The following is a 14,321-nucleotide window of genomic DNA, read 5'->3' as shown; positions in this document are numbered from 1 at the left end:
TATGATATTCTTAACTAAATTAGAAAAACTATGATGAAGGATAATTGATATGATAGATGTTGGAAAATTATGATGATGTATATTTGATATGATTTGGACCTTAATTTTTATAGATGTTGGAAAATTATAGAGATTTGAAAAATTATGATGCTCTTGAGCAACAATGATAATACTTAAAAAATAAATATTCCAATTATGGTATTTTAGACAAGATTGAATTTTTTCTAATTGTATGTGATTGTAATAATTTAATAGTGGGAAGATAGCTTTGGGACGGTGCCTCCCAAGGTGATGAACACAACTTTTGGGCTTTATGCCTCCGATGTGAAATTGATGTGAAAAAGATTGTATCTGTTCTTCCCAAAGTGGTGTCTGGCAGGGTTTCCCGGGATATTAGTAGCAACTTTGGAAAGAGGTGTGCACACTAGGAAGATGTGAATTGATTATGGCCAATGTGATTTGTTTGTGACTGACAGGGTTTCCCGGGTCACAGGGTAGACTGGCAGGGTTCCCTAGGTCTACCATGGTTCTCTTCCCACTTAAATAATTTAATAAGGATAACTGATAAGTCAAAATAGTTTAATTTAAATATTTTTATTTGTTGAAATATTAGTTTATTATTTGAATTAAATTGCCATTTGATTTTATTCTATTTTATCTTATTATATTTTATAATTGTATTTGAATTTATTTATTTTGATTAAGATTACCAGCTTTGCTGACTGTTTGTGATTGTTTGACTGCAATGATCCTGCGGCTAGAGGGGAGCAGATTTTCAGTAAATCAGGTGGCAAGGAATCAGGCTAGCTGTGGGCAGTGAGGATACGACTCAGGATTTATAGCTGTCATAAATATTATGTATAAAAAAAAAAAAAAACTGTAGTCTTAGATTTTGATTTAAATGTATAGAGTTAGCCTTGCACTTGTCCTTGTACAAGTGCGGCGGTAACACTTCCCAAATTTGATTATTTTGAACTTCCGCTGTTATTTATAAAATTATTGAATTTATTTATGCTATTATAAATTGTTAGAATTTGGGGTGTTACAACTTAAACTTATCTCCATCATGGATTATACCACTGGTCTCCATCTCGTCTCCCTCAGAACCCGTTGAACTCGGGCTCTGATACCACTATTGGGAACTCGGTTTCCTCAAGTCGGCTAAGCAGCCTTTGCGCAGTCAGTCAATGAGATCCTGGATCTCAGATCTCGGCAATTACCTCGTCCTGAATTTCACCAGGTCGGGCAGCGCAGCAAAAAATCAAAACGTAAACAGGAGAGAGAGAGAGAGAAAGAGAACACAAGCAGTTTTAACGTGGGAAAACCTTCTCCAATGAAGAAGTAAAAACCCATGGGACCTAGTCCAGATCAAACGTCCACTATGAAAATAATAGATACAAAGAATCAAAATTCACCAAAGTGATGGTTAACTCAACCTCTCTATCAATGGTGATAATCAAACTATCCTAGAGGTGTTTCACTCAAACTCTCTCTAGAGATCTCTCAAATACAAAGCTCAAAGCTTTACTCACAAATCTCTCAAATAATTTTTTCTCTCAATCTTGTTCTCTAACCTAACCTCCACCCACAACTAATGAATATATATAGAGGAGGTGAGATCTAGGGTTTAAAGTTTAGGGTTTTTGAAAAATCCCTCAATGGGCTTGGACTTAGCATTGAAGGAGGAAGCTCAAGAAGATTTTCTCTCTTGAGATTCTATAGTGACAATTGAAAACATATTTAAGAAGCTTTGGCCTTCCAAAAAAAAAAAAAACTACTATGCATAAGTTTCCAATGGTGATAATTTTGTGAGAGTATTCGTTCCATATGTGCTTTAATTTTGGTAAGCCAAACAAAATTGATCGTTTCAATTAAGTAGTTTGCTCCTACCTTCAACATAAAACATTATTTCTAACAAATCAGTCTACTACTGCTAGCTCTTTCAATCCATGAGCATTTGCAGTACATTTCATAAAAAAAAGACCATATGATCAAAAATCACATCTTAAAGATTTCAAATTGCAAAACATATCATGTTGAAATTGGTCATTCCACAAATTTTATACCTGTGGGTATTCAGACAGGTTCAAAAATTTCTCTGTATAAAATGCAACCTGTTCAATCAAATTAATGTATCAAGCGCCGAATCAAAAGGAATTTGAAGCCATAATCATTTATATGAGTCTTACTATGATTTCTCCAATCACATAATCTGAATAGAGACAGACTTAAATTAATGAAAGGAAAGTGAATTGGCGGATCAACAAATGAATAGAGATTGTCTATTACTATAATATCTCTATCAACTCAAGCATTCTTTTAAGATATTTCTTTCCCTGCTTTCTGTGTGTTCTTAGAGCCAGACCCCAGACCTTCTGCCATTAGCACCAAAATCAGCTCCTTCAGAGTATCTACGCATGCACTCATGGTAGAGCTGTCATTGTACAATCACACAATAACACGCTCAGAAGCTAAATAAGATGGTTGTTCTTGTTCAAAGCAAAAGCAAAGGTTGGAGAAGGAAATTTCAGAATTTATGAGCAAATATTGGTAATTAAAGAAGCTATCAATTATATATTACAAACCACTTGAAGTTCACTGAGGCTATGCCAGTACATCTAGCAAATCTGGGTATGCATGACTAGGCACTACAATACTACTATCTGCCTCGTATTAGATTATATGAAGATATAAGAACATCCTACGTACACCAAGAAATTGAAGCTACTCATCCCAATTGACTAGCCAAAAGCTATCAAGGTTTAACAATTAGAACCTAAATAAGCCAGGGATTAAGTTAAGTGTGAAAACAGAGATTGGTGAATCTAAAAATTTAAATTTGACAGCCTTCTCTTAATAATATATCTCCACGGACGATGAATAAAATGATGACATCATACACATCTCCTCGCTTCATTATTTTCCTCTCAAGGTTTTCTTTAAAAGCATAATTATTGATTTTCTTTAATTGACAACTTGAGTGACATAACTGCTTCTATAACCTGATAAATAACAAATCTACTCTCATATGCTGAAGTTCTTTCATTTGATTCAAACCAATAACATGTTCCAAAATGACTACAAAACTGACTCCAATATCGTAAAACAACTTTAACCATTTGGACCAGAATCTCAGTATCAGAACAAGCGAAGAAAATAAATAAAAGAAAAAGAAGAAGAAAGAAATTGCTAACTGATTAAGGATGTTCCTTGGTCAAAGCAACACATAGGAATAGGATAGAAGAACTGCAAGAAAGAGAGAGTGGAATTACCAAGGTGGCCTTGACTAGCTATATATGCAAGGGAGCAAAGCCATATTGAAATGGCAGTTCTTCTTTGAAATTTGCAGTACATTTGAGAAAAAATACCACAAGATAAAAAATCATATCAGCGCACCACTAGAGATTTCAAATTGCAAAACATTATGATGAAGTTGGTCATACCACAAATTCCACAGCTGTGGGTATTCAGACAGAATCATATGTTGGAATCTGTAGAATGCAACCTGTTCAATCAAATTAATATACCGAGAGACAAATCATAAGAATTTTTAGAGATAGTGTATTAATAGAGATAGTCTTTAAATTAATGAAAGTGAAAACCAAATGAATTGGCTCATCAACACTTACCTTAGATTATCTTCAAACATTTTGTTTATTGTTTCATTCAGGCCACCCTCCCAACGAGATTTTTCATTATTTTCTTCTATTTGTACTTCTTGGAGATTTGGTGTGCTCGTGTCTCCCAAAGAAAAAATCTCCATTCGAGGACATTCTTTTACAACAACTTCTTCCAACAACGGAAACTTAATGAAGCAATTACATGAGCAAAACCTGCGGAGCCTTGGTAAACTGATAAGTTCCAGAGTTTGCAAACTTCGAAAAGCAATTTCATTGTTTGTCTCATCTTCCTTTCCATTAACTACATTCTCTAGTAAATTGCACTCTTTTATGTTCATTGTTGTGAGCTTGACCAGACTCTTTGCTGTTGAGCATGATATCAAATTTACCAATCCAATGCAGTTTTCTACCTTCAAATAGGTCAAGTTGTTAAAGGTAACAGAGGCTGGCACCAGATTTGTCAGACTAGAACATTGAATAACAAGTATGCTTTCAAGACGCTGAAGAATGGGGTCAATTTGGAATCCTTCTCTACATATATGTTGAAGATTATCTAGACAATACAATGCCAACAGTCTAGGTCGTGTGCTAATTTTGATTTGTCTTTCCTCACCCATAAGTGGTTCGTCTTGGAATATCTCTGTGAAGGAACTCCGTTGGACCATTAGCACTTCCAAATTGGGTACATTTTTCATGAACCAATACGGAAAAGTAGATTCCTCATCGCTGAATTGGCACACCGTAATACCTTTAAGTTCGGTGAAATGCTCCCCTGAATATTGGCTTTGCAATATGACGTCAAAATCTTTATTATTCATCGTCAAATTCTCCACAGTAGAAAGTACCTAGGGCATAAACAAAACTAAAAGTGAATAATTCTATATTTTCCTTCTCAGTTATAAAAAAAAAGAGTATCTATTTAGTGTAGATATTAAAAAAAATAATTGTTTTACTCACGAGAACCGGACATTCGAAGAGGATTGTTTTCTTCTATAAATAGTGTAGATATTTTGAAAAAATTTCTTTGCCAAAATCAATTTAAAAATGAAAAAAACAGTAAAATTGGGGCACATGATAATCACCACAACAAAGATAAGATTTAGTGCTACCCATACCTCTTCAATTGTGAAAAGAGGTTGAATAGATGAGACATGTATCAGTTTGTCATCTCCATCTCTTTCTTCGTAGCTCATAGTCATAGGTTGTGTCTTAAATAGCTCCAATTTTTGACAATTGAACACATTTATTCTTTTCAAGGATTTACATTGAAGAGAATGGATCCCATTAAAGAATGCCTTCAGATTAGGCAAATGTGTAAGGTAATGGGATTTCAAATGAGGAAACTCAAAGTTAATTATCTCCTCTGTTCCTCCTTCTTTGGCAACAATTTCTTCAACCCCACATACTTGTACTTCAAGATATTGAAGATTTATCATATCTCTAGCTATTGAGAGTGGAAAAAGACTTGTTAAGATTTCACATTTAATAACAGATACTTCACATAGATTCTGAAAACTCAGAGTTCCGTGTGAGTCTTCTTCCTTCCACACATGCTTCAGATTCGAAAGATTAGATAGGGTTACTTTTTTTAACTGAGAAGAATTCTTCACTCTAACATCTGTTCCAGATTTACCTTTCACATCAAACACTGCTTCTAATGAATCACATTCTCTTACGTCTAGTTCTTTCAAGTTCATAAGAACTTCTAGTAAATTCAGTTGGAAGAGTACTTCAGATAAAAAATCACATTTATGAACCACTAGATGCGTCAATTTGCTGAATACATTGCTATGAAGATGGCCATACCATAACTCTTTCAGCTCAGGATATTCAGATAGTTTCAAATGCTTAAAACTACAAAATGCCACCTGTGTAAATGATTGTATTTAGTTAGATGAAACAAAAGTAAGGCTGCAAATTTTACTCAATTGAAATTATAGATGTGTAACTAAACTCTTTCAACATTTGATAATGCTAGCCTTTTGAATTCCAAATTAGGAGAAATAATGTTTTATATATTCAAACGAGGAAGTTAATTGGAAAATCTAGACTTATAATATGCCACTAATAACAACAAGAATGCATGGGTTAAGTTGAAATTCCAAGCTCTTAAAAGATTTTATAATTGTAGAAAAGGAGATCTAGTTGTAATGAAATTTTGATTAAGTAAACATTTAAACAAAAAAGCAATTTTAGCCAATAGCCAAGTGATTATTAATTTAAGGGAAAACTAACTTTGCTTTAAAAGGATGTAAGCTATGTCCTTTTAGTTTTTTTACTCTATGTACTCTCGGTAGTACATAGTTATAACATGAAAAGTTGCTTTTTTTTTCTCTCTTCTCAGTCACGTCAGTTAACATGGAAAGTGAAAAAATGTAATTTTTCATTTTATAACTATGTATTACCGGGAGTACATAGAGTAAAAAACTAAAAGTACATAACTTACATCCTTTTAAAGTACACACAGTGAGCCCTTAATTTAAACATAGTAAATGAATGGTTATTACCCTGTAGAAAAGAAGAGTAATGATGATTTAGAATGTGGATTTGTGTCACACTTTCGCTTAACTTTTTTCTATAAAAGATTGAGATATACTGATATAATCCAAAATCTGTTGGTTCTCTTCAAATTTTATTATGTTGAAACTTAAAAATCAACCATCCAGACTCCAAAGCAGAAAAAAACAGCAAAAGAGAATGATTTATTGTTACATAGGAAATCAATTATTAAATCAAAGCATACCTTATCTTCAAACATTTTCTTTATTGTTTCATTCAGGTCACCCTCCCAGCTTGATTCTTCATTATTTTCTTCTCTTTGTATATCTTGAAGATTTGATGTGCTCGTGTCTCCCAAAGAAAAAATTTCCATTCTAGGGCATTCTTTAACTACTACTTCTTCCAACAATGGAAACCTAATGAAGCACTTGCATGAGCAAAACCTTCGGAGCCTAGGTAAACAAATAAGTTCCAGAGTTTGCAAATTGGAAAAAGCAATCTCATTGTTTGTCTCATCTTCTTTTCCACTCACCACATCCTCTAATAAATCGCACCCTTTAATCTTCATTCTTGTGAGCTTGACCAGACTCTTTGCTGTTGAGCATGCTATCAAATTTATGAGCCCAATGCAGTTTTCTATCACCAAATTAGTCAAGTAATTAAAAGTAACAGAGGAAGGCACCAAATTTATCAGACTGGAACATTGGAAAACATGTATGCTTTCAAGACATTGAAGAATGGGGTCAATTTGGAATCCTTCCTTGCATATATGTTGAAGTTTATGTAATGTCAAGTCTCTAGGCATTGTGCTAATTTTGATTTGTCTTTCCTAACCATTAAGTTGTTCGTCTTGGAATATCTCTGTGAAGAAACTCCATTCAACCACTAGCACTTCCAAATTGGGTACATTTTTTAGAAACCAATACGGAAAAGGAGCTTCTTCATCAGTGAATTCGGACACCCAAATCCATTTAAGTTTGCTGAATAGCTTCCCTGAATATTGGCTTTGCAATAAGATGTCAAAATCTTTATTATTCAGCCTCAACCTCTCTGCATTAGGAAGTACCTGTTGCATAACCAAAATTAGAACTGAAGATATCTATATTTTCCTTCTCTGTTCTCAACAAAAGAATATATATACATAGTACTAATTAGAATATCAACAAAATGCAAATGATTAATCAGCCCATCTGAAAAAACAATTGTATTTCTCACCAGATGGAGACAATGGAAGATAACTGCTTTTTGCTTGGGTAAATATTTTGAAAAAATTCTCTTTGATGAAATCAACATAAAATGAAAAAAATAAAAATGAAGAGACTGGAGTATGTAAAAAATATTCACTACAGCAAAGATAAAATTTTGCACTACCCATACCTCTTCGATTGTGAAAAGAGGTTGATAAGTTGAGACACGGAGTTTGTCATCTGTAGTTCTTTCTGGGTAGCTCATAGGCTGTGTCTTAAATAGTTCCAACTTTGGACAGTTGAACACATTTATTGTTTTCAAGGATTTACATTGAAGAGAATGGATCCCATTAAAGAATGACTTGAGTTTAGGCAAATGCATTAGTTGAAGGGATGTCAAATGAGGGAACTCAAGTTTAATTATCTCCTCATCTCCTTCTTCCTTAGAGATAATTTTTTCAACCCCACAGCTAGTTACTTGAAGATCTTGAAGTTTTTTGATATCTCTTGCTATTGAGAGTGGAAAGAGACTTGTTAAGATCTTGCATTCTATAATAGATACTTCACACAAATTCTGAAAGCTAACAGTTCCATGAGGATCTTCCTTCCACACATGCTTTAGTTTAGGAAGATTAGATAGTGTTAACTTTTTTAACAGAGTGGAATTCTTCATTAGAATTTCTGTAGCAAATTCAACTTTCACATCAAACACAGCTTCTAATGAACTACAGTCTCTTACATCTAGTTCTTCCAAGTTCGAAAGCACATTAAGTAAATTTGGTTGAAAGAGTACATCCAATAAAAAATCACATTTATGAACCACAAGAGACGTCAAATTGCTGAATACATTGCATTGAGGTTGACCATACCATAACTCTTTCATCTCAGGATATTCAGATAATTTCAAATGCATGAAACTACAAAATGCCACCTGTGTAAATGATTCTATTTGGTTAGTTTAAATAAAACTAATGCATTGATTTATTATTACACAGGAAATCAATTAGTAAATCAAAGCATACCTTATCTTCAAACATTTTCTTTATTGTATCATTTAAGTTCCCATTCCAATGCCATTCTTCATCATTTTCTGCTACTTTCACTTTTCGAAGATTTGGTGTGCTTGTGTTTTCCACGGAGAAAATCTTCAAGCGAGGACATTGCCTCACAACCACTCGCTCCAACAATGGAAACCTCAAAAAGCACTTATTAGAGCAAAATTTGTTGAGACTTGGCAAACTTTCCAACACCAATATTTCCAATCTAATAAATACAATTTCATACTCTTCTCCCTTTCCTATCAGTATTTCTTCAAGTGAATTACACTCTTTTACCTTCAATGCTATCAATTTGACTAAACTTCTTGCCGTAGGAGATGTAATTAAATTTATCAACCCATTGCAATTTGTTATCTCCAAATACGTCAAGTGAAAGAAGGTAACAGAGGAAGGTAACAAGTTTGTCAAACTAGGACATTTATGAACTACTAATTCTTCAAGAACCCGAAGGACGGGGTCAATTTGGGATCCTTCTTCACAGATATGTTGAAGTGTAGGTAATTGATTCAGTGTCAACGTTTTGAGCTTTGGGTAAGTTTTTTCACTTACTTGTCTTTCATCTTGGAATATCTTCTTGTAGGAACTCCATTGAACAAGTAAGTGCTCAAGAGTACACACATTTTGGAGAAACCAATCGGGAAAAGAAGCCTCTTCATATTCACAATTGGTCAACTCAAGAAATGTCAATTTGGTGAAGAGGGCACCTAAATTTTTGGCTTGCAGTATCTTGTTAGCGTCCCTGTAGCTTATTGTCAACCTCTCAAAGTTTGGAATCATCTAAAACATAAAAGAAGAACAATTTATAATAAATTAATATTTACTTTTGACACAAAATAAAATAACAAAAAATAAAATAACCAGGAAAAGAAAAGAAAAAAGAATATTTATTGTTGACTCAAAGCAGTGTATGTTGCATTGTACTTCCCATTTTTATTTTATTTTTTTGTCATTACCGGTGTCCCGAAAACAGTCACTTTATCATTATTTGCAAAGATAAGATTATGTATAAGGATTGCTCCCACCCCACACTCGCTAGTCGAGTTTAATTGGGAAGTGATTTTTATCATAGTCCAGTTCTCAGTTTCATCTAAAGCTACTTATGCCTGTCTACTTTATAATCAAATACCTCTCATAAAGTACGATATTTAAATTAATCCTGATTTAAAGAGTTCTCAATTTTTTGTGATCATAATTATGGTTTTTTTATTTTTATTTTTTAAATGCAACGTGGAGTAATTTAAATGACTTCCGATATTAAAAGATCCCAATATTTTTCATCTTAAATTTTTGTGATCACATTTAGCAATTTAATACTTTCTTGGAATTTTAAATATTGTTTTTACCTAATTTTCAGAAGTAACTGGAGTATTGAAATTCCAGTTTTCTACAATTGTGAAAACTAGCAGATCCATTGTATAATGACCCTAACTGGTAAATCTTAGTTAGAGATTTAATTTAAGGATTTAAATGCCATAATTAGATTCAGTGAGCGATTTCGAGTATTTTGACTGTAATCATGACTATGTTATGAACAGTGCGTTCTGCCGGAGAATTTACAGTTTTGTGAATTAACCGGTAGAGCTTAAAATGAGCAAAATAATTTTAGGAACATAATTTGAAAATTCTGATGACAAATATGAGTTCAGAACGAAAAATTGTATAGTCTGGCACTTTCCGTGAAAATCTCGTGAATAGTGTTTCTACCGGGTGTTTTGTACTGCTGTTTAAGCAACCGGTAGAGTCCAGAAATAAATAATTGATGAAATAAGAATAAGAAAGTCCAATATATGCCAAGCAAGTCAATATAGGCCCAAGAAAATGATAAGTTTATAAGTTTTAAGTTTCGTAAGTAAAGGAAGTACAATTAGTGATGCACAGTGCATTTCGTCAAAAACGGTGCAAAAACCATACTGTGAATTATGAATATTGTTACTTAGGAAATAAAAATTAATTTAAATGACTTTAGAAAAATAAAAATATATTTGTAGCTTTAAGTTAAGTTCCGGGTCAATTAAGTAAAAATACGCGATAGAAAAACAACCGGGTAAAAGGGCCACATGTGCTTAAAAGCTTAAGTGACTCAAATGAGCACTATTCAAAATCAGCTCTCTCTCCTCTCTTCCTCAAAGAAGCCGAGCTGCACTTGGTGAAAAGGGGGGGTAGGGTTTGGTTCTTCATTTCTTTGATTCTCACTCCAAAGTTAACCAAATCACAAGTCCCACTACTTGAAATCGATGGGAAACCACCCAATGAGTCCATCCCACCCATTTATTTGAGCTATCATTGGTTGTGTGAGGAGATATTTCCTTCCCCAAATTCGTGTACTATTCATCAAGAGGGCAAAATGAAGTTTTTGATGGAGATTCTCTTGGTGTAGGTCTTCTAGGCTTTGGGTAGTTGATTTGAGGTAACAAACCTCTATTTCCATGATGTTGTTTTGATTATTTAAGTTATAAAATTGTGTATATGCCTTGGGTGGAAAAGCATGATGTGTTAAAATATGTATTGATGAGGAATAATTGATATTTTGATGTATAAAATGAAAATAAGCATTTGTATGTATGTAAAAAAAATTAGAAAAAAATCCTATGATTTCCTCTACATGTTCGGCCATCATAGATGAAGAGTAGGTTGTTGTGCAAAAATTTTATCTTAAGAATTGTGAAGGTATAGTGTGTTGGAAATGAGTGAAAATGGATGAGTTAGTAAGAATGCCTAAGTAAAAAGGACTTGGTGTCTAAACTCAAAATAGGAATTTAGTGGAAGCATTCCTAGGTGTTTGCAAGTTGTAATGAAGTAACGAAAATGCATTGTAAAAGAGAAGGATCTTTGGAAATTCCCCTTGTAGGATTCGACCTATAGGGTATTTAGGGACATATTTTGTACATTTTATTTTAAATAAAATGTGTTGTAATAAATTGTATAAAGGTGATGAGTTTTGAAGAAAAATAGCATGATTTATGTTGAAAATTCCTAAGGGAATGGTTGATTAAATTAAAGAACACCAACGGTTATAAAGAGGTCTAGACTTGTGTATTGGCATAGGATTGGCAAAAATGCAAAGAAAGGAAAATAAGCGATAAAATGTATGCTTATGAAATAATTATGGTATTGCATCATTTTATTGATGCATTGTAAATTATTCTCTAGGTGTGCCTAGGGATTGAGAAGGATCGGAAATCTCTTGAAGCGATAAAAGTAACTTGTTCCACAAGTAAGCGTATTGGTAAAGCTTCAAGAGGTAAGCTCTATGTTTAAGGAGTCTTTTCCTGCTTGAGTGCTCCACCATGGTTAGTGAACTATGGTTGGACTGTATGACTGTGATTTAGATGCTTTGTATAGATGCATTCATATAGAGTTATTTGATAACATGATATGTTTTGCTCTGATGTGACTTCTGTAATTTGATTTCTGTAACAATCTCTGGCCATTGATTGTATAGTACCCGGACGTCCGCTTTGGGGTCCTCCCTCGGGACTGATGGTGTACTCCTCTGATATGTCTGGTTCCGCTTTGGGGTCCTCCCTCGGGAACACGTGCGTTGATTTCCGCTTGGGGTCCTCCCTTGGGAATGACGGCGCACATCTCTGATATGATATGGATATATGCTCTGTTCTGTTATGATATCTGTTATATGTTGTATTTGTATACTCTGTATCTGAATTTCATGCAGGAGTGAGCCAGGGGTATGGAGAATTCTCTATAAACCTGGAGCTTATTGAGATTTGTAATCTCACCCCTCTTTGGGGACACATTTTCAGGGGCCCAGATTTCCGGTGAGTCCTCACTAGGCAGGGACACGACACGTGGCTGAGGCAGTTGACAGACCGGATTTTGAGTGGCTGTAGGCTACTACCTTTTTGGAGTGTTTGATGTATTCTAGTATTTTCGCATTTGATGGATCATGATGTTGATCCTTTATTTTGTATATGGCCTGTATATGTTTTGTACATGTCTATCAGTTTGATGCATGTACATTTGAGTATTCAGGAACGTTATATGATGATGTAGTATTCAGATAGGTTTATGTTTTGATGGCATGCTGTTAGATTTAGTGGCACGGAGCCATGTTATGCATGCGCCCATGTATGGGTATTTGATTATATTTGGATATCTGGTATTTCTGAATTGATATGTTGTATAAACTGTTTATCAGGAAATGCTTCTGAGTGGGATTGGAAAAATCCCCAGTTGTCCGATTTATAGAGGAAACTCTGCCCGATTTTCGTTTACACCGAGTAAGAATTAAGTTAGAAAAAGAAAAAGTTAGCTCATATTTTTGTAAGTTAAGTCTTCCGCTGTTTCTGTTTGTATCATATGTATGTTAATTGAACCGGCTCGAGACGGGGATGTTACATTTATGGTATCAGAGCAGTTTCTCTAGGAGAGCCTGTGAAATATTGCATGAACTGTTCGGGTTGTTATGTTCTTGAGTTTTCTTGGAATACTATGATATGCATGTCTGATCACCGAGTGTGAGCGTAGCTAACTCATTCCTTTGTGTGAAATATGCAGAATTATGGTTCGCCCAAGAAGGACTTCTGATCCTCCTATTGACCCGACCGATCCAATATTGGCAGATTTGGCAAGACCCCGACTTAACCCGCGGGGAAATACTTCACAGCCAGATCCAATGATAATGGCCTTAACTGAGATGCAACAAAATATGGCTGCAGCTAGGCAGCGAGAGCTAGAAGTGATGATGAAAGCAAATCAAGATCTGTTAGAGGCTAATAGGTTGGCCAATCAAGAAATGATGGCAGCAAGCAGAATGGCGAATATTGAAATGATGAGATTACTCTTGGTTGAGGTGAGGGCGGGTGGGCAAGGTCCACAGCCACAGCCTTTGCAACAGCCACAGCCTGAGCCACAACCACAACAGCCTGTTCCTCCTCCTCATAATCCCATTGTTGTGGAGGGTGAAGGAAATAATGATGTGAATGAAGAATCTAGTCACAGGGGTGGTGTGGCACAGCCAGCCACTAATAGAGAGCAAAGAGAAAGAATGCTAAATGCCTTCCGAAAACATGCACCACCAAATTATAAAGGAGGCATTGATCCTATTGCTGCAATTCAGTGGTTAGAAGAATTGGATCGCATTTTTACTGTCATGGAGTGTGATGATCAGCAGAAATTGTTGTATGCTTCTTATATGTTGCAGAATGATGCAGCTGATTGGTGGAGAAATACCCGTCTGCCCTTGGAATGTCAGGGTTATGCTATTACCTGGCCTTTCTTTGAAAGGCAATTCTTGCTGAAATACTTTCCGGCTGAAGCCCGGATAAGGAAGAAGGGTGAATTTGAAGAACTAAAGCAGGGTCAGATGTCTATTGATGAATACTTGAATAAGTTCAATAAGCTGGCCAAATACTCTCATTTCCAGAGAGCTCCACCTACAGAGGATGACTTGATTTTTAAATTTCATAGAGGATTACATGATAACATCTCTGAAAAACTTGCAGGTGACTCATTTGATACTTTTGCTGCACTTGTTAAAAAGTGTAAAAATATTCAAGAATATTACAGAAGGAAGCATAAGGACCAATCTGCTCCTAATTCTGGTCCTAAAAACACTTCTGGGAATTCTAAAGGAAAAGGGTTGCAGGTTAGACAGTCTGATGGTAAGTTCAAAAAGGCGGGAAATTCTAAGCCTGGAAATATTAAGCCTGCTTCTCTATGTGCTACATGTGGTAAAGTTCATGCTGGGGTTTGCAGAAAAGAGCAAAGATTGTGTTACAAATGTGGCCAACCTGGGCATTTTATTAGGGACTGCCCCTAGAGGCTGAGAGGTCAGCTAGTTTGGTGCGAGGTATGATTTCTATTCATGATGAAATGCTTAGTGTTTTGTTTGATTCTGGTGCCACGCATTCTTTTATTGCTGATTATGTAGCTGAAGCATTTGGTCTGCATGTGATAAAAATGAAAACTCCTATGCGTATTGTTACGGCTGTGGGAAG

At 34.9% G+C, this 14,321-nt stretch overlaps 1 protein-coding gene across 1 annotated transcript; it reads right to left on the bottom strand.

Moving 5' to 3' along the window:
• Window positions 1–2,319: 2,319 nt before the first annotated feature.
• On the bottom strand, window positions 2,320–9,141 carry LOC133309383 (uncharacterized; the record flags this gene model as incomplete). Its single annotated transcript, XM_061510145.1, has 7 exons — window positions 2,320–2,434; window positions 3,630–4,465; window positions 4,736–5,488; window positions 6,364–6,755; window positions 6,954–7,185; window positions 7,497–8,237; window positions 8,329–9,141. Coding segments are annotated over 7 exons (3,882 nt in total), but the record flags the coding sequence as incomplete, so codon positions are not given.
• Between the last annotated feature and the right edge of the window lie 5,180 nt (window positions 9,142–14,321).

The sequence above is a fragment of the Gastrolobium bilobum genome, unplaced genomic scaffold (genome assembly GCF_033153095.1).
Source record: "Gastrolobium bilobum isolate Gb01-03AN ecotype WA unplaced genomic scaffold, APGP_CSIRO_Gbil_v1 utg21251, whole genome shotgun sequence".
In the NCBI taxonomy this organism is placed as follows: domain Eukaryota; kingdom Viridiplantae; phylum Streptophyta; class Magnoliopsida; order Fabales; family Fabaceae; genus Gastrolobium; species Gastrolobium bilobum.
The sequence above is the reverse complement of the archived record's forward strand: the minus strand, read 5'-3'. Positions and strand labels throughout refer to the sequence as shown.